Raw genomic sequence first — 23072 nt, 5'->3', positions numbered from 1 at the left:
CTTCTCCGGGATGGCATTCTCCTTTGGGAATCCACCTTCCCTCACTCTCCCATCTCTAGAAGGCAGGGCGTGTGGCATCGCTCTGAAAGCCCCAGAGCCCTACCACCCTTCCTTATCTGACTGCCGGTCTCATCTGAACCCTGATGTCTGCCTGTCAGTCTTAACTCCAGCCTTTGATCTTTGCTCTTCTTTGCCCCAAACTTACCAGCCCACAAAGACAAAGTCCTCACAGTGGCCTTTAAGACCCTTCAGTCCAAGACCCTGACGTCTCTGATCTCCTCACCCTTACTCATCTTGCTGGCTCTCAGGAACATTACTTGTAGTTCCTAGAACACACCTAGATCTCTCAGACCTCCAGGCTTTTGCTCACGTAAGTTTCTCAGCCTGGAAGATCTTTCTTTTCTTCAGGGTCATTCTGGGCCACCTCTTCCTAAGACACTTACTGGAACAGCCCCCCCAGGCCTGGTGGTCTCCTCTGCTATCAAGGAGCAGAGGCTGCCCCAAGCTGGGCCTGGCACTAGGTTGGCATCACTAAATACTGTGATTTTAGGTTGCATAGCAATGTGAATATACTTAACATTGCTGAAATGTGTGCTTGAAAATGACTAAGACAGAAATATTCATATGTGGATTTTTACCCCAATTTTTTTTAAGTAAGGGAAATGCAAAATCAAACCACACTGAAATAAATACCACTTGTCACCTATCAAATGGTAAAATTCAAAGCAAATGTTGGTGAGGCTATGGGTAAATGGGCACCACCTTGGTGGAGGCCAGTCTGACAGTAGCCACTCAGAAATTCCACTTTTTTATTTTATTTTTTATTTTATCCTATAGATTTGCTGTCCCATGAACAAAAAAATAGAAGTTCAAGGTCATTAACTGCATCGTGTCTGCAATGGCAAAAGATTGGAAACAACCTAAATACCTATGACAGGTTTAATCAGTTATGACACAATTTCACACAATGAAATAACATGTAGTCATGACTAAGGAAGAGGCCCTTTATGTACTTGCATGGAATCATCTTTACAATCTCATGTTAACTGAAAAAAGTAAGGTACAGAGCAGCATGAATGGAATGCTAACATTTGAGTGGGGGAAAAAAAGAGCTTAAATATGTTTGTTTATTTGTGCATAAATTATTTCTGGAAGGCTACTCAGGAAAGTGGTAACTATGGTGACCTCTGAGGAGGCCACTGTGAGGCAGAGTAGGGCTGGAATAGGAAAGATTTATTTTGTACCATGTGCATATGTTACCTACTCAAACAAATGTACTAAAATAATATCTTTTGTAAGGAAAGGCAACTATTAGGTTTCCTTCGAGGTTCTTCAGGATAAAAAAGGAGGCAGTACTAAGGGAGATGCTGTCCAGGACCAGAGTGGGTGGGAGTGGTGACAGGCAGACCTGGGCCTGCTGTGGGAGGAGGGGCAAGCTAGGCAAGAAGCCCATGTCCTGCTTCCTCCGCTGCTTTCTTCTGGGGCTTAGCTCAGGCTCAGCAGCGTACCTCCACAAAGCTTTGTTGAAGGAGGGTGAGGATGAGGCTGGAGTTCCAACCAGTGGTAGGGGAAAACACAGACAGGGCTGGGCCTTAGTTTGTCCAGAGGTGGAAAGGTTTTTCACCCATCCATTAAGCCAATAAATATTTATTGAATACCTACTATATATTGTGGTGCTCCAGCTATGACCCAAGATCAATGATCTCTGGCTTCACAGGCTTCTAGGGGAGATAGAAAAATACTCCAATGTAGTGAGACTGATGCAGTGACAGGGGATGTCAGAGAACTCAGGTTCACTTCCCAGGTGAAGTGTTGTCTCAGCTGAGACCTGGAAGATGAGTAGGACTTACCCAAAATCACGGCATGCGAGGGGCAGCAGGAACTCAGCCTAGTTCCTGGCTCTGGTCCAGGCCTCCCAGGTCAAGTGTGGGGCCAGAGTGTCATAGGTAGATGTGTGTGCAAAGGCTAGGGTGTGCTGAGGAAGGGAAGCATGAGAAGAGCTGAGCTGGGTAGGTAGACAAGAATCTTGCAGATCAGGGTAAGAAGTTCAGAATAACGCAGGACCTATGGGAAGCCACTGGACGGTTCTCAGCAGTGGATCTGTGTGTTCTGGTTTGTTCTCGCTGAAGAAAGAGTGAACAGAGAGATATCAACTGGTCCACAGGCTGTTGCAATAAGCCAGATGAGACGTGGGGTTGGCTTGGAAGAGGGGGCAGAGGGAGAGGGAAGTGGATGGATTTGAGATGTATGTCAGGAATTGAGCCAGCAGGTCTTGATTATGGGTTTGTCAGGAGAGAAATAGGGAGAGGTTTGAGATGATTCCTACGTGTTTGTGTTGAGCAGAGCATCTAGAGGAAGAGTGAGACATTTGCTGTGATGGAATGAAGGAGCAAGGTTTGGGATAGGAGAATCCAGAGCTCCATTTAGGGTCTATGGAGTTCGAGATGTTTTCAGACATACAGAGACATGAAGCAGGAAGTCGGGTAAAAGAGTCTAGAGCTCAGAGGAGAGGGCTGGGCTGGAAATATACATTTGTGAGTCACCAGCATATAGATGGTATTTAAAGCCATGAGACTAGATGAGATCACCTTGGGAGAGAGGGTATAGATAGAAAAGAGAAGGTCCAAGCTGAGCTACTTAGAGGAGGAGGAGTCGAGAAAATCAGTGAGCGTGGCCCCCATGCCTGGAGGCAGGGATGTGTGCACTCTGCCAAGAGACAGAACCAACAGAGAAGTTGCGTTTAGATTTAGCAAGTTATGGGGTCATTTGTGGACCTGGAAAAAGTGCCTTAAGTGGAGTGGTGGGGACAAAGCCAGGTCTGAAGGGGTTGACGAATACATTACAGGTGAGGGAGTGATGACAGCAGTGTAGACAGCCCCTTAGGGGTGGTTTGTCTACACTCTAATGATATGCTGCCTGAGTTCTCTCCCTGTAGTCCCCAAGGGCAGAGACCATGACCTAGTGATTTCTATCTAAGCCGTAAATGGAACCCAGCCCATAACAGGAGCTCAGTGCATTTATTTAATGGTTGGAGGAATAAATGAATGGATAATTCACTGCTTGTGTCAAAAGGGCCTTTTCTGGTAAAGAGGGCAGCTGTATTATTTTGAGGCAGTTGAGGAAACTGCAAAATCCACTCCAAAGGCTAGACTAAAGACCCTGGACCCCTTCTCCCAGCTAAGCCCGAGGGCAGCTACATACAGGCTTGGGGTGGGAGCCCCGGGCCAGAGCCAGGAACCAGGTTGAGTCCCTGCCACCCCTCACCTGCTTGTGACTTTGGGTCAGTCATTTCCTCTTTCTTAGAAGAGATAAGTGTGGGGAAGGAGGGCTGCCTGAGCCAGTCTCGCAGGAGGCTCCATAGATATTAGTCTGCCCCTCTTTGCCCCTTTTTCTTCTCCCTGTGCCTTTTCCTGGTTTAGGAAGTAGAAGCTGACCCTGGCAAGTTCCTCCCAGGCTTGCTGTGATGAGAATGGGTGAGTAGTCGCTGAGGGCAAGAAAGATGAGATGTGGGGGTTGAGTGGAGGAAGGAGCCTCCTTCCAAAGGGCAGAGGACGTCACACATGGGATGTCATGGAACTGGGACTGTCAGAAGCTGTTGCACAAGCATCTGTGTAGTAAAACTAAGGAGACCCTGAAGTGTCCTTGGGCTTGAGTGGGGCGGGACACATGTGTGACAAACAGGTCTACCTTCCAATCAGAGAGGAGCTAATTCTTAGCCTGCTGAGGGGAGCACGCTCAGGTGAAAGTGGCTGCTGGGAAGTGACAAATAAGGGAAAAGCAGGAATCAGAAAGGAGAGATGAGATGGCCTACCCAGAGAGAGGAGCCTGTTCACAGGCTCTGTGCGTGACCAAGAGACCTGTCCCGAGATGGGTTCCTCTGACAACCTCCATGCCTGCATTCCCCCAGCAGTACCTTTTCCTGTAGCACCTGATGCAACCTGTGGGAAGAGGCGGGAGGGCCTGGAGTTGGGCAGCTGTGCCTTCATTGGGTAAAAACTGGGAAACAGGCAGGCATGGACACTGCTGCCACCTAGTGGGAAAGCCTGTTATTCCTCTAGGTTCCTAATCCCAGGGTTGTCAGCTGAGCACTGAGGCCAGTTTGGGAGATTGGCCCCGGGGTGCGGGGGGGATGAGGGGGTGCAGCAGGCACCCTTGTGCTCCTGCATTTGAGGACACAAGGCAGGAAGAGCCTCAAGGAGGAAAATGCACACCCTTAGGAAGTGTATGTTGCCCACATCACTTTGCCCCTCTATGCCTTGATTCCCTCTTCTGTAAAATGAGGGCAGTAGCACCTACTTTGTACGGTGTTATGACGGTTAAATGAGTCTGTCCATGTAAAATACTTGGCATAGGACAAGTGCTCAATAAATTCTAACTGTGGTTGATCCAAGGGGTAACTGGAGATGTTTAACCTTGTCCCCCATTCCCCCCTGAAATCCACTGTGCCTGCTATACAAATGCAGCTTTCCTTAGTCCCAGCTTTCAGCAAGACTGCCCCACCAAGGCCCCTATTAGTAAGTCCTGGGGCTTCCACTGTTATTGTTCTAACATCAGCATCAACCCAAAGACTCCGTGGGTCCCAGCCTCTTCCCTTCGGATGCAGGGGTTTGTAGGGAAGGGTCCCAGGCCTAACACTTTCCTCTCTCCCCTCACCCCAGAATGTGCAATCAGAATGGCTCTAGGCTGTGACATCACAGAGCCCTTACCCCATCACAAGAGTGGAGGGGTGATGAGGCTGTGGCAGTGGGCCTGGGTGTGGGTGTGGCTGGTTGGGCTGGGGACTGTAGAATCAGGTGGGAAGCTGGCCTGGGAATAGTGGGGAGGAGGAAGGCTGCGGTGGGGGAGTGTCAATGCCCCTGAGAAGCTGGGAGGCCAAGCACGGGCCTTTCTCTTTGCTTTCCGCACTTCTCTCCTATCCTTCCTGCCTAGTGTGGGCCTTTTGGTGGAAGGCTAGGCTGACCCTCAAGAAGTTCCTGGAACAAAACCAGGCCCTTCCACAGCTTCACTAGACTGTGTGGCCTGGCAGGGCCCTGGGTCTGCCCCAGCCTCTGGGAGTAGGGGGCAGGGGTCTGCTTGGCTCTTTCAGACTTTGCTCTTGGTCCCCAGCACCCAACCCGGAGAGTGCCAAGGCCTTGGCCCCAGGAGCAGAGTCTCCACTCTTCCTAGACAGACCTGACTTCTTTGATTACCCAGACTCGGACCAAGCCAGGCTCCTGGCCCTGGCTCAGTTCATTGGAGAGAGACCTGTCATCTTTAACTCAGGTATGAACCAGTTTGAGAAGGGGCCTCCCTCCTTGACAGTGCCTGGTGGACAGCTGCCCTTGGCCTTTTGGTTGGAGATGAGTCCAGGTCCCTGTCTCCCCCTCACTGTCTAGCAGATTCCGACTCCAGGCTCTTCCATCACATCCTGGTGGGCGCTCTGGTGGCGGCCTTCTTCTTCCTTCTTTTCCAGTTCTGCACACACATGTGAGGCCTGCCCCACCCCCATCCCTGGCCCCACCCACCTCAGCCTTCCTGAAGAGAGGCTGAAGGACCCAAAGTCTCAGGGAAGTGGTGTGACTTCCCACCCCTGCTCTCCATACCCTACAGGAACTTCCAGAAAGGGGCCTAGAAAGTTGGACAAGCTCCCTGGACTCTGCTCTGAATGCCCACACCTGCCCTCCTCTTCCACTGATGAATAAAAAAGTCCTTGCTTCTTTCTCCCCAACTACTCAGTGACCAACCTGGGAGTCATAGGTCATCATACTTTCCCCAGGGGCCCCCTCCCTTCCCAGCCCCAAAGAACTGAGTGAAGAGGGCCTTGGTGGCGTTCACGCAGATCATCTTTATTAGCGGTCTGTAAAGCACCTCCCAGGGTCCCCCGACCCCAGACTGGAGGAAGCCTTGAGAGGTCTGTAGCACCAGGGACATGCCAGGGCCCGAGGGCAAGATGTGCAGCCTAATGGGGGAGGGACCGGCGCCCCCCTCCACCTGCCCCGGGGGTTGCTCAGCACTGGGAAGGCTGGGGGGTAGCAGCCAATTCCCTCCCCCCGCCCCAACAAACAAGTTTGAATTTGGGTGAATAAATAAAATAAATAAGATTCCTCAGGCTGGCCTCCCCTGGAGAGGAGCGATGGGGACAGCCAGCCCCGAGCGAGCCCACAGAGTTAGAAAGGGTGGCCCCTCCTTCCCAGATGAAGGGGAGCTGAGAGGAGTTTGCAGCACAGGGGCTGGGATGGCCTTGGCAGCAGGGCCTCCCCACAGTTCTTTGAGTCCCGGTCCCCTCAGGCTCCCCATAGCCTCAAGCCCTAAGCGGATGGGAAGGGGTGCCCTTCTTCCTCTTCCTCTTCCTTTCCGTTTCCAGGTCCGGGGGTGGTGATGGAGAGAGGGGTATGCAGAAGGGGGCCTGCCTCAGCTCAGGCACTGTGAGAAGAGGTCCCCTCTCCTTGCCTTCCATCTCACTTGGTCCCTGCCCTCAGCCCCAGAGGGGATATGTCCCCACCCCTTTGGAGTCCATCTGTCAGTCCTGGGGCTGTCAGGGTAAGAGGCCTCTGGCTCCCATCCCCACCGGGCAGCCCCAGAGCCCTGGCCCCACGGTGGTGGGGTGGGGGAGGAGTGAGGAGGGCCCCCTGGCCCCACCCTCAGTCCTGGGTCTGGCAGGGAGAGGGCGGCCGGGAGCCCCGGGGCCGGAAGAGGCGGCAGGCCCCTCGGCAGATGAGGAAGAACCAGTAGAGCTGCGGGGCGAGCAGCAGCGCGGCGCCCAGGTTGACGTGGGCCGGGATGGCGAGCGGCACGGCGTGGAGGGGCAGGCCTGCATGCCGCCCGTAGGCCCAGTACAGGTAGGGGAAGAGCAGCACCCGGCAGCAGAGGAAGCTGAGCAGCATCAGCGCCCCATTCACCTTGTGCAGCAGCGTGTGCTGCTGCTTGTACTGCGGGCAGGGCGGGCGGGGCGGGTAGAGCAGGCGCCCAGGTCAGGGCCGGGAGCCTCGGCCCTGGACCCGGCTCAGCCCGCTGGGCCGCCTCCCCCTCTGCCCACCTCCCTGCCTTCCCACCACGGGACAGGGGTCAGGTTAGAGGCCCCAGAACCCGCCCCGCCTCCACCTACCACCTCCCCTGTACCCCACCTTATAGCCCCTCCAAAAGGAGACTCTTTACCTGTCCTTTAAAGAATCCCAGAAGGTTCCCTAAAAGTGCCCGCCCTTCCCTTGTCCTCCCCACCAAGTTCACATTCACTTAGCTCCCCTCTCACCTGGATGAGGATCTTGCCAAGGCAGACAAAAGGGGTGCTGACCTCTGCCATCAGCAAGCAGCCTAAAAAGAAATCTCCCTTGCCTTGACGCCACACCTGAGAGGAGAGGAAGGAGACAGCCAGCCAGGCCTGACCCTGGATTCCCGGCAGTACCTGCCCTCCCTCTCTCCTCTTCGTCACTTTTGGAGGTGCTTCACTCTGACAGTCTGAGCACATGGGAATGGTGGCAAAGCTCGGAGCACTGCCTCACTGTATCCCTCTGACCCACCTGCAGGGGAAATCGTACATCTGACACTACAGATGATGGACCTGGGGCTCAGAGTCATACAACTGCAGCTCCCAAGCATCACAGCTGGGCATGGTCCACTCTCTTGCTGTTTGGGACTGGTCTGGAGCTCAGTAAACCCTCCATGGGGACCCTCCATCCTGGGCCCACCCTGCTGCTGGGACCCAAGGCTTCCTAGGCTCCTGCAGTTCTGACCTGAGCAGGACATGGGGCCCTGGCTCTCAGCAGCCCCCACTCACCACCGACAGCGGGAAGCATACAAGCACCATGACGGCGTGATGGAGCACCATGAGGAACTCCTTGTGCAGGTAGCCACGTGCCACGGCCCAGGTGCTGCCCGGTGCTCTGGTCCCCTCTTCATCCCCTCCATGCCCCTTGACCTGGTGCTTGTGCCAGTGACAGAGGAACATGGCGTAGATGTCATAGATGAAGTAGGGCACTGCAAATTGCGTGTAGGCGGAAGACAGCCAGTGCCTGTTGGGCAGAAATAGAGAAGGGTTAAGGTGGAAAAGAGACAGACAGGGCAGCTTCCAGGTGCTGGGGTCGGTGCTGGACATATCATGGGAGTCAGATCTCGAGTGATACTCATAACAAACCTGAGACGGAAACGGACTGTCAAGTTACACGGTGGAATCCAAGGATAGAGGGCGAGAAACATGCCCAGGATCTCGCGGTCCCACAGCTGGTAAGCAGTAGGGCTGGGATTCAAACCCAGACTGACCTCAGCACCCACCCATTCTTCATATTCATTCATTCATTCATTCATTCATTCATTCATCATATTCTCTCTCTCATCTGCAACATGGCGGGAGAAAAAGGAAGAGAGACCAAAAGACAGCCACAGACCAGAGGCAGAGGTAGAAAACAAGCCACACCAGATCTGAATGACAGCTGAGGTCAGGATGAATTACAGCAGAGGTGGGAGGGTGGGGAGAGATCATATTGGCTAATATTAATTGACTACTTATCACATGCAGGCCCTATTTTTGGGTGGGGGGGTGGAGGAAGATAATTAGGTTTATTTGTTTTTAAGTGGAGATACTAGGGATTGAACCTAGGACCTTGTGCATGCTAAGCATGCTCTCTACCACTGAGCTCTATCCTCTCCCCATTCTGATCTTCTAAATCCTTTACATGCATAAATGTGTTTCTCCCCACAAAAACCCTATAAAAAGGAGGTATGGTTGTCACCCCATTTTACAGATGAGAGAGGCCAGGTAACCTGGCCAAGGAATAAACACAAGAGGTCTAGCTCCATAGCCCTCACTCTGAGCCCCACTGTCCCCTAGAAGATTCGAGAGAGGGGTCACAGACAGGCCCCAATGGGCAGCCAGTGGTGCTGACAGAGTGACTTGTTCTGCTTGAATATGGCCCAATCTCTTGTTTTTTTTTTTTTTCAGGTACAGCCAAGCATTAAGGAAAAAACGCTGAGCAAAAGGAGCCAAGAGCAGAGAAAGTTCCATGTACCTTGAGAGTAAACAAAAATGAAAAGTGCATGAATATACAACACTGCATGTTTCTTCTTGAGTCAGCACATGAAGCATGAGGTCCTGTAGTCCTGAGACAGGTCCAAGGTGGGATGAGGTGGGAGTGGGAGGTCAAAGAGGCAGGTCTGAGAGAACTCGCTCGGTGGAGGGATGAAAGCAAAGTCAGCCAGAAGGGACATAGGAAAAATATGAGGAGCTACCGCTGAAGGGAAAAGTGGAGTGAGAGCTGGGGGCAGGCCAGCTAAGGACAGGGGTGAGAGGGAAGTGGAAGGGGAGCCCTGGGGATGGCCAGCTGGGGAGGGGACAGGCAGCCTACTCTAGAGGAAATGATTTTGGGAAAAGAGAAGCTGAGACCCATGCTGGAGCATGTGACTAGGAGGGAGAGAGAGAGGAGAGGGAGCCACAGCCCAGGTTAGAGACGTAGGACAGGAAGATAGAAAGGGGTCCCATGGGCCTCAGAGAAGTTACAACAGAGAGTGGCCCAGAGAGTCAGCTGCTGCAGACACAAACACTGCTGGCTTGTAGGCGTTCAGGACCTTCAGGTCCTGGGCTGCAGTGCAAAGGGTTAAACCCATCCCCACCTTCTCAGCAATTAGGTACTCAGAGGTAGGAACAGCTGTCGCCCCTGGATTAACCCTGATCCCTCCCACCCACCTGAGGATTAAGTAGGGAGGGACAAGAAGAGACTGGGGGGAAGAAAATGTAGGAGCTGGAAGGTGACCTTTGTAAGAAGGTGGGAGAAGGAAATGTGGGGAGCCAGGCTCATCTTGGACCCAGGGTGGGAATTGAGGGGAGAAGGCAGGAGGAAGCCAAGTGCCCAGAACAGGGTCTGAAGAAAGAGTTTAGCATCCTCTGTGTGTGACCAGAGCTGCTCTAGGCATTTGACATAACTCAATTCCCCCTCACAGCAGCCTTTCCAGGTAGAGATGGACCTCACTCCACAGATAAGGGAACTCATCTGGAGGGAAAGAGGAGACACCTCTAGGTCAGGGGCATCCAGACAATGTCCGTGGGGCTCAGCAGCTGCCAGAGAAGGGAATCAGGGCCAGAAGTTAAGCGTGAGACGTCATCAGCACCCTCCCAGGCAACTCTGCTGCAGCCCTTGGGTCAACCTAGAGCTGGCCCGTCAGCACCACGGACAGGGCCCCTCTCCTCCCTCCTCCTGCCCCACCTCTAGGCCTGGGCTTTTTTGGCAAGCACCAGGCTTTGCAGCAGCTCCCAGTGCCAAATTTTGGCCTCTTTCACCCTCCACTCTCCCCTTCCCCCCACTGCCTAACCATTAGTGGCCTTGTTTGTGTCATTTCTCCCTCTCACGCATGGAACCGGGGCTGGACACCTGGATTCTGGGAGGAGATGAGGGGTGAGCCCGGCATGAGTAGGGAAGCACCCCAGGTGGGTGCTGGTTGGAAGTGGGGTCTGAGGGGGTGAAAAGGTGGGAGGAGCTAGGGGAGGAAACAACATTCAGAACCTACTATGATCCAAGAGGCCAGGAAACCTAGGAAATGCTTTGAAAATCCTTTTTGCTCCCCACTCCTTCCCTCCTGGCTCTGACCTTTAAGGACAGGATGTGGATAAATTTATCCCTGGGTGTTGAGTTGCAGCTACTGCAGCTAACTTGCTCAGGCCCAAATTAAGGACTTGGGGACCACTGGAGGAGTCCCCTGGGTGATCTGGGGTACTCAGCGGTCATACATACACACAGGCTGCTGCAGTGGGAGCCAAGATGGTCTCATGGCACTTACTGGTCATCAATGATGTGCTTGCAGGAGGTGGAGACGATGTAGCCAGCTGTAGAGGCCATGACAGCTTGGACAGAGGACACTAGCCTAGGGAGGAAGAGGGAGCAGTGGTAGAGGGAGGGGATGCGCCCCTCGGTTTCTCCTCTTTACTGTCCAGTTACTGTGGTTCTGAAGTCACTGCCTGCCCATCTTTTCCCAATGCTGCCTTGCCCAGGGCTCAGCCCTGCCACCTAAGGCTCCTGGACTGGCCCCCTGCGGCTACTCAGGTCACCCACTCCTCACTGCCGTCTTCCTCCCTCAGTTGTGCACACTGAGTCGCCCTGCTCTCAGGAGGACACCAGGGAGGTCATCTTGAGGTGAGAGGAATGAGTAGCTGATAACAAGGCCCCTTCCTGGGGTGGGGTGGTGGAAGGGGGCACAGCACAGATGGCAAGGGGATGCCCCAGGTGTGTTCTTGCACCACTTAGCTACCCAGTCATCACACCAGTCATCCACGGGCCCCTCAGCTGCCCCCATTTCCCCCTGGCCACTTTCCCGCTCTCTCCTTGCTGCCTCCCAACTCTGGCCCATATTCCAAGGTTGTACAGAGTCCCACCATTCACTCCTCTGTCCCGCATTCCCCCAAACATGCCCTGAAGAATACATGGCTCTCTGCCCCTTGCCTTGTTCCCTGATATCCTATAGGAATGTTTTAGTCACATGCCGGCCTGGTTTTGGAGGGTGGGAGGGTGAATGAGAAAGGGAAGAGCGGTCTGAATACTAGTAAACCAGATGGCTGGGTTTGGATGAGGTCTCCTGGGACATCGAGTAAGACAGTAAGGAGAGAAGGAAGCTTTGAGGTAGAGCCCACCGACCACTTCAGGAGCCCCCAGTTGCCACCAGGCCAAGGGTCCATGGAAGCACTGGAGTCCCTTCCATCCCCATAAAGCCTGAGAAGGGAAGAGGGGTGGAAGGGAAGGGATACCGTTTACCTGGCTGAGACAATGACCGCGTCAGCCTCCTCCCAGCGCAGCTGGGGCAGCCGCTGGAGCGTGTTCTTGGAGAGGAGGAAGAGTCCGGGGAACACCACCCCCCCAGCCACCATTGGGGTCAGCATGATGGCTCAGGCCTCGGGCAGGGAGAGGAGCAGCCGTGAAGGGACAGGGAGGCCGAGCTGAAGGGAGTTAGAGGTGGAGAACGGACACCAAGCCGGGGCAGGAGAGAGAGAAAGAGAAAGGGGCACAAAGGGGACAGGGCTAGGATGGGATGAGGCGGGGGAGTCCGGGCAGAGGATGAGAGAAAGGGAGTGAGCTGAGACTGTGGAAATGGGGAGAGACTGGGGAGAGGGAGGATCTGAGAAAGGGAGCAGGAGAAAGCCAGCCAGAGGGTTGGGAGAAAGATGAGGGGAGGACTTGGTGAGAGGACAGAGGGAGAGGGTACAGGAGGAGGATGCGGATGGGGGAGGGGAAGGAGAGAGGCAGGTGGGGAGGGGGGGGCTTACGTGGAGAGGCTGGGAGGGCCCCAGGAGGCGGGTAGGGGGTGAGGGGTGGGACTGTGGTGCCAGCTCTGAGAGGGAGGGAGGGAGGGAGAGAGGGCAGGGGGGAAGGGAGACAGAGGAGCGGCCGGGCAAGTGGTCAGCGGTCAGCACTGCTCTCCCGCCTCTCGCTGCCGTCACAGTCCCCGTTGCCCGGCTGGGAGGCTACACGGGACATTATAGAGAGTTCATGCCCAGCCCCCTGCCCCCTCGGTGGGGAGGGGGAGGGGGAGGGGAAATCACCAGCTTGGGGAGGGCGGGGGAAAGGGTGGGGAAATGATGGCACCGACCAGACACCAAGAAACCGGACCTGCAGCAGCGTCTCCCCATGCAGCTCTGAGCCACAGCAGCGGCTGCGACAGAGAGATGGGGGGGAGCAGAGAAAGAGGGAGGGGGAGGCCCTTAAAGAGACAGCAGCTGCGGCACAGGGGGCTGCTGAGGACAAGGGCCAGGGGAGGGTTGGCTCTCCTCTTGGGGAGGGAGGTGGCCTGGGGCTCCTTGGCCAGCTGGGCAGGGACCCTGAGCCTTCAGCCAGGCCTGACCCTGTTTCCCACCAGCACTTTGCAAATGCCTGCCATTTCCTCCTCAGCCAAAGCCTCCCAACATGTGTCCCTCAGCAGCCTGCTGGGGTCCCAGCTTAAGGCACCCACTCCAGCAGCGAGAGAGAGAGAGAGGATTCCCTGGAGGAAGGAGCAGGAGAAGGTGATGTATCTTGCTGTCTCTGAAGGATGAGAGTAAGGAATGGATGGGACTAAAAACACCTCAACACAGTGTCCTCCAGACCCAGAGAGCCCCACATCCTTCACCCCCAGTGAGAGGGAGGGAAACTCTGGTGTTCAGGAGGTGCCTCTAGCTTCTGACTCCACTGCAAGACGGTCGCATGATCTCCTCTAACTATTGTAACACCATTTTCCTCTTTTTACAGGTCCAGAAATTGTCCTGAGATTTTTGGTGACCCTCCCCAAGGTCACATAGTTAAGAAGAGGCAGGAATCCCCTCACCCTAGGCAGCAGAGCAGTTTGAAGAGGGTAGGGAAGCACTGCTTCACTGAAAACCCACCTCGAGCCCAAAGATGCCCCTGCCCGTGTCCTTCTGGCTGCCTGGCCTCTCCTGGCCTCCCCTAAGCACCGGTCACTCTCTTTCTCTTCAGGCTTATTATGCTCCAGGCTCCATTTCCTCTACAACTTCACAGAACAGCCCAGTTTCTAAGTGGAAAAGGACCCTGGGGACTGGCTGATTCAAGCCCCTCATTCAGCTGCCAGAATACTGAGCCCCAGTGGCTTGGCCAGGATCACCCTGCAGGTCAGAGACCCAGCCAGGACCACACTGGCTTCTGAGCGGCTTCTCACCCTTCCATGCTGCCTCCCTGGAGATTGACCTTCTCGTCCTGAACCCAACTATCCTGTAGACTTCTGCATGATGTGGGACCCTGCTACCCAAACTGTTGTTTGGTTTCCAAGCCTGTCCTCCATAGCAACCCTACAATTTACCTTTGCCTGTCCAAAGCCCAGGCCACCCATCATCTCTGCAATCAAAGGACTGGGATTTGCATTTTTGTGCTGCCCTCTAGTGGCAGGCTTCAGGAACAGCCCAGAAGAGGTCTCAGGCCTTAGGCAGAAGTCAGGGACAATTTTAGGGACAAGAGTGGACATACTTCCTGAATGTTTACTATGTACTGGGCACAGGAAGAGGTAGTTTATATTCATTATTATTTAATCTTCCCAGATGGTAGTATCTTTTATAGACAAAAAACTGAGTCTTAGGGATTAAAAAGAAGACAAAAAATCTTGCTCAAGATAACAAAGCTATGAGAATTGGCAAAGCTGGTTTTCAAACCCATGTTTGCATAGCTTGAAAGCCAAAGATGAGCATAGTTACAGGGTGGTGCTGAGTTTGGGGGAGGATGAGCGACAGCAGGCTACCATGACTACTGGGCTGAGGACCACAGACATGGTCAAGGAGTTATGGCTTCATGTTGTTTAGTGGGGATTAAAGCCAGCAATGTTTTTTTGTCTTCCAGAAACTCGAGTAAGTTCTGCCTGCTGCAGGCTCCCTCTCCTCCCTAAGGTTTGGTGATAGCTCACAGGTATATTATTAATCTTTGTGAAGCAGATCATAAATTTGCAGCACAAGGCCCAGTCCAGCCCATAAACATGTTTTGTTTGGCCGGTATGGTGTTGCCAGTATAGTATTTTCTTAAATTCTAAGTTATGTGTCAGTGTTTGAAAAGTAGGAGATTTCACATAAAAGCTCAGCTTCTTTTAAGGAAAAGTCAGAAGATCAGACAACATTGGGCTCACACTCGAACTCCATGATGCTTGGCTGGAGCTGAAAAGCCACTGCCCCCATTCAATGGGATGAATGTGAGTCCAGATCATGCAGTCCCCGCAGAGCCTACTCTCCTAAGATTACTTGCAGGAGTTTGCAACCCCTACTTTATAGACGTGAATTCACCTGACCCTGAAACAACATATGCATGAAGCATGGAAGGTGGGTATTCTTCTTAAACCCATTTACAAATGGTGGCTCTGAAGTTCAGAGAGGTAAATGACTAGCAAAAGATCCCATGGCCAGTGTCTTTTGATTCTATACTGCACCCCCTCCACACACACACATAATCTGCTTCTGCTCTCACCACTAACTCTTCCTGAAAGTAGGAGATCAGCTCCTCCAGCCCTGGCCCCAGGAAGGATGCCCTCACCCTCTCCTCTTACTTAGATGCCACCAAAACAGCCTCTGGTCTCTCCATCCTCAGGTTGGAGTGGTTCTGCAGACTCCAGCAAAGGAGAGCAAAGCTCAACGGGAAGAAGATGCAGCCCAGCACAAAGAGCAGGGTCATGCCTGTCTGCGGTAGAGAAGGTGAGAAAAGATGGCTGTGAGAACACCTCAGCACAGTGCCCCTCAGACTCAGAGCCCCCTCTTCACCCCAATAACTCAGTGGCTTATGGGATCCATCTATCTGTAACCGTCAAAAAAGCCACCAGGTGTAGCTCTTTCCCAATCTTTTAGGGATCCTTACTGCACTTTAAATAGCCCTCATCCAGGGCAATTAGACACCCTAATTTTTCGTTATCAATCCAATCCCAACAATTTTATTCATTTTCCCTGTAATCCCTGAAGCTGGTCTACACCTCCCAGTCCATCTCACACCTTAAAACTCCTTCTCTTTCAACTGTAATTATGTGTCTGCTCTTAACTCACCTTATCCCATCCTCTGTCCCCCCCACCCCAAGCTCTTCCGGTCACATCTCCCCTCCCCTAGGTCCTCACCTCTGAGGGGCAAGGTGGAGGCTACGCAGGGAGGCTGGTGATTCTCATCAGCACCCAGAACTCAGAAAAGGGGGGAGGGGGCAGGTGTTCAAATTGTAAAGATAATTGAAGTTTTAAAAATAATGTTTCTTTAAAAAGAAAAATCAAAGCATTATCCCACTAAAAAAAGAAAACAAACAATAGGAGAACCGATGGAAACATAAATATTTACATATATGCTATTTTTGTCTGGAAAAGCCTCCCCTCCTGTCCACTCCAGGGAGGAGAAAGGTGGAGAAGGGCCAGGAGGGACTTGGAGGGGTCAGGGGTTGCCATCCTGCATCCCTTAAGCAGTTTTAAGGGGATCTTCTTAGTGTATAAGAAAGGTGTCAAACTGCAAGGGCACGAGGCCGATGCAGCTTTGCGGAGGCAGTTAGAGTGGGTGGGAACATCACCCTCCCATTGGTGGATTGGCTGACGGTTTGGAATATGCCATCTTCCCATTGGTCCACTTCTTGACCCATGTGCCCTATCATATGCTTCCTGGCGGAGGGGCCTGCTTGGTGGAAGGGGAGTTGCAGAGGGGAAACCTAATTCAGAATTGACCAATGAGAATTCGTTGATGGTTTGATGGGCAGCTATAATTCAGGGGTAGAGCTGAAAGAGGGGAAAGGAAGAGGAGGTGGGGGAAGTAAGAGCAGCCTAAACAGTCATTGCTTTAGAGGGTGGTATAGGGTAGTAGTTAAGACGGCAGTTTCTAGGGAGGAACCATCTGGGCTTCAAATTCAGACTCCGTGGATAATTTTAAAAACCATACGGTATGGCTCCATTTGGATGGAATTCAAAACAGGCAAAATATCTTTGGTGAAAAATCAGAACAGCTTTTAGTTTGGAGGACTTAGTGATTGAGAGGAGGCTCCAGAGAGCCTTCTTAGGGGTTGAGAATGCTCTTACAGAGATCATGAGTGTTTGCATATGTAAATGTTCTCAAGACATACTCTTAAAATTTGTGCACTTTATTCAAACTCACCTGGAATTTTTACAATGCTAAACAAATTTAGGCTCTTCCATTCCCTGAATGATGATGGGCCAGTCTCTGTGGGCCTCAAGTCTTCATCTGTGAAGTTGAGATAGTAATAATGCCAGCTCATTAAATGCTAATTATATAGCATTAACTATAGGCCAGACACTGATCTGAGTGCTTAAAAATACCGTCATTTCCTTAAAACAACTTTGTGAGTGGGAATTATTATTGTACCCATTTTACAGACGGGAAAACAGAGGCATGGAGAGGTTTGGAACCTTGCCCAAATTTACATAGTCAGGAAGTTAATGAGGCAGGATTTTTTCAATAATTTTCTGAACATACCATTCTCTTTAATGTTATCAGATACAGAAAACTCATAAGCTTACTTTCCTAAAGGAACTGAAAGATGAAAACAAAAAGAAACAAAAGATCATTGAATATAATTTAGACACATCAGCCACATTTTCAGAGCTTATCTCTGCTAACAGTTCTTACTTCTTTAGCTAATCCATTTCCCCCTTCTGGAGACGCCTTTGAAAATTAAATTAAAGGTTAAACCAAGAGCAAGATAAGACTGTTGAAGATGAGACCTCTGCTGGCCTAACCCATATCCATTCTTACCGCCTTCCTTGTTTTGTTGGGGACTGAAATATGCCTATTTAAAAAACTGTATTTCCCAGCCTCCCTGGTAGTTAGAGGTCTGGCCAATATGATGTAAGCTAAAGTCATTCTGTGCAGTTATGAGGAAAGATGTTTTAAAAGGGAGGCTATGTGGTCACAAAGAATTATAGATGGCCCTTAAACATGTGAAAAGAGCTTCTTATATTATCATACATAGTTTAAAAATTGTTTAAAAACCAAACATGTGAAAAGCTACTGAACTGTTTGAAACCATGCAGCTGGACTTAGCTTCTGCCTTGTTACCTTCCTTACTCCTGTGTAAGCTCATTTTGAGGATTAAATAGAGTTAACATGTATAAACAACTTCACACAGGGTTCATGGCCTGTTAGCCAGTATTATTATGAGCACTGGCAGCACTAAGATACTGATACACTTTCTAGACATTCTCTAACTTAAGCATCGCTACAATCTTACAAATCATCTCACCATTTTATAGCTGGGAAAACTGAGGCTTGGAGGAGTTAGATGACTCACCCTGGGATTGCACAGTAAATGGCAGAGCTAGGACTCAGACTCAGATCATCATGACTGCTGCCTTCCAAGTTGGGAGCAGTGAGGAGAGGAGGAAAAGGGAGGCAGAGGAAGGAAAGAAGGAGGGGAGGCAGCAAAGTGGGAGTGATTTTCTCCTCTGGTGCTGAAGGCCAGTGATTTTTCCTGTGTAGCTGTGGCTTACCCTGGAAAATGGAATAAGGAAGGGAAGAGTCCTGGGCTGTGAGCTGGTAAGAGTCAGACCCTAGTTTCATTGGATGCAGGACACTGTCTTCCACATTTCTTTCTTTCCTTATCAAGTTCTTCCTATTCAGAGTAAAACAGTGCAAGAATGCACGGGCTTGTCTGAGAGATAAATAATGAGGGGAGAAAAAGAAAAATAGTCGTTTAGAGCAATGACTTGCACCATTTTTTTTACAATGACCCACAAGAGACCTTGCCAAACTGAACCTGAACTTTCTCACAATACTTACTGATTCTTATTATGTGCAGTGCACACTGTACTATATCACTTTTTCCTCTTCATTTTTTTCCTCCGAAAATGCTGGTTATGACCTATTAAGCTGATTTCACAACACATTTATGAGTAACAACCCAAGTTGGAAAAATCTTGGTTAAGAGCAGTATTTCTCAACTTCTTTTCCCATATTGCTCCCTGAGACTTTTTCAGACATTTTGTTTCCTAATCACCACTCCTCATGAACTTTTGATAACACAAATATACTGTGTATCTGTGCTATATATACCTAAAAGAGTAAGATTGCTTTTTTTGCCCCCAAAGAACCAATTTCTGCCTTCGTGGGGGTGATATTACCCCTGTTGAAAATGCGTTGGAGACATCATACCAACTCATTTTTTGAGCCACCTTTACACACAGCATCCCAACATCCAGTGAAATAGTATTAGTCCCATTCTGCAGATGAATTAACTGAGGCTGAGAGGTTATATTAATTAGTGAAGATTGAAATGGCTGGTAAATGGATTGGAAATACAGAGATCTGCCCAGATCCTAGCTCAGCTGCTTAATTTCTTCTCCAAAGTTTTGTTTCCTCATGTGGAAAGTGGTGGGATTGGGCCCAAGAAGTGTTCTCTAAACCTCAGGGGTTTTTTGCCCATTTGACCTAATAATAGCAAACATTTATACAGCATATACTAGATGTCAGGTACCAGTCCATGCCCTTTGCATACATTAATTCATGCAATCCTCACAATAACCTAAGAAGAGGATGCCATTATTATTATTTTCTCTTTCCAGATGAGGGAATTGAGGCACAGAGAGGTTGTGTGACTTGCCCAAGGTCGTACAGGTAGGAAATGGCATGGCACAGCTAGGATTTGAACCTAGTAGTCTGATTTCCAGAGTACCTGCTTTTAATTATATACTTTATAGTTCATTTAGTTTTAAATTTTTTTGGCGGGGGTGGGGGGAAGTAATTAGGTTATTTATTTATCTTTAGAGGAGGTACTGTGGATTGAACCCAGGTCCTCCTGCATGCTAAGCATGCGCTCTACCACTTGAGCTATACCCTCCCCGCCTTCAACAGTGTTCTTTAAAAGGAAACTTTTTATCACTACAGAAAATAGAAAATCAGTATTACTTGTAAATAGAAGGTAACAAAAAATAAAGTGAAAAAACTTGTTCTAAAGTTCTGCCTAGATATTATCACAAGCTCGGAATTCTGAGCTGGAGGCCTTCTCTCTCTTTGTTAGAGAAAAGACAAGATAAGCACGGATAGAGAGGTGTTAAAGGGCTTCTGGCAGCAAAATGAGACTTTGTCCTGGAATAATCAGAAGTGTTGAAAGGAAATTGGAAAGAGAATGGCTTTCGGGTGTGTGTGTGTGTGTGTGCGCGCGCTGTCTTGCTGATGGGTGTACCATCTAAAATAAATCCAAGATGGGATGCATTCCACACACCGGGGTCCCTTGTCTGGGCGTTCTGGGAGTGTCTGAACAACCTGCGGAGGAAGGGAGCCAGCGCCAGCCATCTCTGGGTGGGGGTGCAGCCCCCGCCCCCCCCCCCCCCCCCCCCCGGCGCTACACACGCCCCAGGAAGGCAGCCCGCAGCACCCGCGTGGAGAGGGGCAGCGCGGGGGTGGTGCTGCCCCAGGGCCCGTCCAGGCTCCCACGGCAACTTCAGCTGCAGCTTTCCCTCTCCAGCCAGGCTCCCCAGGTGAGTCTCTCTCTCACCCCCAAGTGAACACAGTCACCCTGAGCCTGGAGTTTACCGTTTCCTGCTATTTCAGCCTCCTCAAGTCCAAATGCTGTCTTGAGCATCTTCTTTACCCGGGTGCCTCCGCCGCCTCGGCCCTGCGGGGGTGTGCAAGTGTGAGATCATCGAAGGCTGTGAATAAGTAAACAATAAACAGCCAGAAGAGGCCTGCTTCCCACATGATACCCAGGGAAGGGTCCAATTCCTCCTCCCAGTGCTCTGGGGAGTGCCCTGGCCAGCTCAACAACTCATTTATTATGTAGTACTTTTACTGTACCCGTCCCAACTTAGGTCCTGTTCTAAGCAAGCCCGGTCCACCCTTTATCTGTAACAAAAGAGGCTGAGGGGCACAACAGGTGAGCTAGAACGAGAAAACTAAGCATCCAGCCCCGTTTTTCTCCCATAGGTTGGCTGTGTGATCTTGGGCAAGTGTCAGAACCTCTCTGAGCTTCAGCTGTATACACACAAAGTCCCTTTGCTTGGACTCAAATCTTAGTTCTGTCACTCACTAGCCAGGAGAACTTGTGCAAGTGATTTAACTCCTCTGAGCCTTCGGCTTTTTATCTATAAAATGGGGACAAGAGCAGTCTCTGCAGTCTCTCTACATAGGGCTGTGGGACGAATGAATATTCCTATGTGGCACGTTGTAAATATTGTGATAGTTATTAATATTTCTTGTTGTTATATTTTTAATGATCCCTGTTCTGTGCCAGGTGCTCTACATACATGTTCTTTAATCATCACAATAGGCCCTTGCCAATCTCTTATGTAATCCCCACTTTCCAGATGAAGAAGACTGAGGCTCAGGGAGGTCAATGAACTTGCCCATGGTCACACTGACACTCAGTGGCAGAACTAGAGTTCAAACCTAAATCTTGCCTGGTTCTAAAATTCCTTTTCAACTGGATCATAATTCTTTCCCACCTGTAAAGTGGAAATGATGGTTTCTGCCACTGGGGTCTACTGTTAGGATGAAATAAAATAAAATCTGTAAAGAGGCCTCTACTGATACTTGCTCTAGCTCAGCTCAGCTTCTAATTCCTTCAAGGTAATTACCTAAGCATAGGCCTTTCAGTCTTATAATGAGGAGACTGTGAACTCTTCCTCATTTCTGGGAGGCAGTATTATCTGATGTCCATAGGAGGGGCCTGAAAGTATTAGATCAAAATCAGAACTGCCAGGTTCTCTTCCCACGCCCAGGCCCAGGTCTGCAGAGGCATCTTTCATCTTCTGGGCTTTCTTTGCGTCTCAGATCTCCCACCCACCCCATGATGGTAAGTATGTGATCTTTTACTTTCTTTCCCAGGGGCAGTGCAAAACCGCACTTGATAATATCTGACATCGCCAGCTTTGAACTTTACGTAAAGGGAGACCTTGTGGCTATTCAGCTTTTGTGAAGTCAGTTTTTCCCTGCCTCCAACAAATGGTGTGATATGGGTAGAAGCAGGACCCTGGCAAAGTGAGTTGCATATATCCCCCCTTCTATTGGCTTGCCTTGCAATGAGCAGACCTGGTGCCCTGTCCACCCTCCTGCATAATGTAGGAGCCCATGGTAGGAACAGAATACCATCTGCAGTGAGTCTGGCCTCTGCAGGCCATGGACATGTCCAGAGGCCTTGCCAAGGCTGACGTGTCTCTGTTGGCAGGAGCTGAAGAGAGGGAGGGAGTGTTGTCACCTGAAGACTTTCCAGGGCTGAGGTGGGAACTGGTGTCATCTTGGGCCTCAGGATTCTGCAGAGAAGATGGGAGCAGACAAGGGGACAGCCCTAAGCCGGCAGTCTGACCCAGACAGAATCAACAGAGGTGACATGGGGGACAGCTAGATTCCTGTTTTCTGGGCTTGAAGCCCCCTCTGAGAGGCCTGGGGGTGGCAAAGGAGGTGGCTGAGACCCTCTCAGTGTGGTTGAGATGGAGGGGGGATATTTGGGAACTAGGGACACAGACCCTGGCAATTTCTGTGGCTGCCTCATGGTGCAGGAATTCCTGAGGGCAGCAGCTGTGATGGGGTACCTCAGGTTGGAGAACATAGACAAAAGTAGGTATACAGTGGTGCTACTTTCAGGGAAGCATGTCAGGATGCAGTAATCATGGGTGAAGTCTGAGGCCTCTGTGGAGAGGTGTGCTTATGTGAGAGTGTGTATGTGAGCATGTGTACGTATGTAGAACCAAAAAGGTCAGGAATGAAAGTGGGAAGTTGTAGGCCTTAAGAGCCAAGGGAACTAGGGCATCTGAATAACAGTACTTCATTGGTTGGATTCTGTTCATTCACAGTATTAGTAAGTACTCATTGGAGGCCCCCCAAGGCCAAGCCAACTGCTGAGGCTTGGGATATGATGATGAATCAGACGGAGGCACTTGCAGTCTAATTGGGGAGCCAGGCACTGACATGGGGAATTTAAATACCTTGTGATAAGTGCTAGAAGGTATGTACATGGTGTTCAATGCAGCCACCTCTGCCTGAGGCAGCCAGGAAGACCTCCCTGAGGCAAAACTGAGCGGTGGCTCAAAGGATGAGGAAGGAGGAGGGGAGACAGGAAGGGTGTTCTAGGCAGAGGGAACAGCGTCTGCAAAGGAGTCGAGCTGTGAAACCCTATGCACTGGTTCAGAAACCTTGAACAGATCCTATAGTGGAAACTTGAAAGAACTGATGGGGCACAAAACAATCTTATTTGTTTACATGTTACCTGATCCTCTTCCCCCAGTGGAATATAAGCAACTTGAGGGCAGGAAATTGTCTGCCTTATTCTCCACCAGAGTTCCCAAAGCCTAGAGCGGTGCTTGGCATCCTGTGGGATACATTGTGAATGAACAAATGTAAGTTAAGTGGGGCCCAGGGTGGATGGTGTGGACAGTGGGCTAAAGCATTTGAACTGTATCCTGGAATGGGGAGCCTTCGGGCTTTTAAAATAGAAAAGGACCAAGATCTGATGTGGGTGGGAGGGAATCACTCCGACAGTGATGTGAATGTTGAAGAGATCAGATGATGAAACTTAAATTTGGGCACTGTCAATAAAAATGAATGGGGACAGCTTGAAAAAATATTGAGGATAATTCTATGTGATTAACAAGTAGCTCTAAATTTTTCAATATCCCTGGAAGGCAGGAGTTTCCCTGTTTACAAAGGAGAAAACGGAGTCAGTGGGTCACAGTGACTTGGCCCAAG

At 50.7% G+C, this 23072-nt stretch overlaps 3 protein-coding genes and 1 long non-coding RNA gene across 13 annotated transcripts in view; 2 read left to right on the top strand and 2 right to left on the bottom strand.

Moving 5' to 3' along the window:
- Window positions 1-1662: 1662 nt before the first annotated feature.
- On the bottom strand, window positions 1663-4504 carry LOC140687101 (uncharacterized). The gene is made up of 3 exons (XR_012061204.1): window positions 4297-4504; window positions 3812-3938; window positions 1663-1721 (listed from the first exon to the last, which is right to left on the bottom strand). It is a non-coding gene; the product is annotated as an uncharacterized lncRNA (long non-coding RNA).
- Window positions 4505-4672: 168 nt separating this feature from the next.
- On the top strand, window positions 4673-9023 carry C18H16orf92 (chromosome 18 C16orf92 homolog). Of its 3 annotated transcripts, none has more exons than XM_072942890.1 (4): window positions 4673-4793; window positions 5107-5262; window positions 5379-5466; window positions 5590-5698. In XM_072942890.1, the coding sequence occupies exons 1-4, from the start codon at window positions 4673-4675 to the stop codon at window positions 5609-5611; spliced, it is 387 nt and encodes a 128-aa protein (XP_072798991.1). In that variant the 3' UTR covers window positions 5612-5698. The 3 variants fall into 3 exon arrangements, 2 of the variants coding, with proteins under 2 accessions (XP_072798991.1, XP_031543310.2); XM_031687450.2 differs by having other exon boundaries at window positions 5376-5466; XR_012061203.1 differs by lacking the exons at window positions 4673-4793; window positions 5379-5466 and adding exons at window positions 7503-8410; window positions 8915-9023 and having other exon boundaries at window positions 4805-5262; window positions 5590-6818.
- On the bottom strand, window positions 5805-15950 carry TLCD3B (TLC domain containing 3B). Of its 4 annotated transcripts, none has more exons than XM_015236867.3 (6): window positions 15524-15950; window positions 14968-15098; window positions 10744-10827; window positions 7754-7988; window positions 7229-7324; window positions 5805-6908 (listed from the first exon to the last, which is right to left on the bottom strand). In XM_015236867.3, the coding sequence occupies exons 2-6, from the start codon at window positions 15090-15092 to the stop codon at window positions 6621-6623; spliced, it is 828 nt and encodes a 275-aa protein (XP_015092353.1). In that variant the 5' UTR covers window positions 15093-15098; window positions 15524-15950; the 3' UTR covers window positions 5805-6620. The 4 variants fall into 4 exon arrangements, with proteins under 4 accessions (XP_015092353.1, XP_072798988.1, XP_072798989.1 ...); XM_072942887.1 differs by having other exon boundaries at window positions 14968-15094; XM_072942888.1 differs by lacking the exon at window positions 15524-15950 and having other exon boundaries at window positions 14955-15020.
- The window catches only part of LOC116284217 (uncharacterized), a 17255-nt gene continuing 9205 nt past the window's right edge, over window positions 15023-23072 (top strand). For 2 of the 5 annotated variants that reach the window (XM_072942894.1, XM_072942893.1), the window contains exons 1-4: window positions 15023-15112; window positions 18956-19007; window positions 21216-21712; window positions 22664-22723. The gene's annotated coding sequence lies outside the window, so the exon portion shown is untranslated. Of the gene's footprint in view, window positions 15113-18955; window positions 19008-21215; window positions 22724-23072 lie in introns of all 5 variants that reach the window. The other 3 variants (XM_072942891.1, XM_031687452.2, XM_072942892.1) reach the window with 3 other exon arrangements.

The sequence above is a fragment of the Vicugna pacos genome, chromosome 18, assembly GCF_048564905.1.
Source record: "Vicugna pacos chromosome 18, VicPac4, whole genome shotgun sequence".
Taxonomy (NCBI): domain Eukaryota; kingdom Metazoa; phylum Chordata; class Mammalia; order Artiodactyla; family Camelidae; genus Vicugna; species Vicugna pacos.
Note: the sequence above shows the minus strand (reverse complement) of the source record. Positions and strands in the feature narration are given on the sequence as shown.

Coding starts and splice junctions, on each gene's coding strand:
- C18H16orf92 (XM_031687450.2), top strand. CDS start 4,673: ATGGCTCTAGGCTGTGACATCACAGAGCCCTTACCCCATCACAAGAGT. Junction 4,794..5,106: donor GCTGGGGACTGTAGAATCAG/GTGGGAAGCTGG, acceptor CTTGGTCCCCAG/CACCCAACCCGGAGAGTGCC. Junction 5,263..5,375: donor ACCTGTCATCTTTAACTCAG/GTATGAACCAGT, acceptor CTCACTGTCTAG/CAGATTCCGACTCCAGGCTC.
- TLCD3B (XM_015236867.3), bottom strand. CDS start 15,092: ATGACCCTGCTCTTTGTGCTGGGCTGCATCTTCTTCCCGTTGAGCTTT. Junction 10,828..14,967: donor GCTGTTTTGGTGGCATCTAA/GTAAGAGGAGAG, acceptor CTTCCTCCCTAG/GCTAGTGTCCTCTGTCCAAG. Junction 7,989..10,743: donor AAGCACATCATTGATGACCA/GTAAGTGCCATG, acceptor TCTGCCCAACAG/GCACTGGCTGTCTTCCGCCT.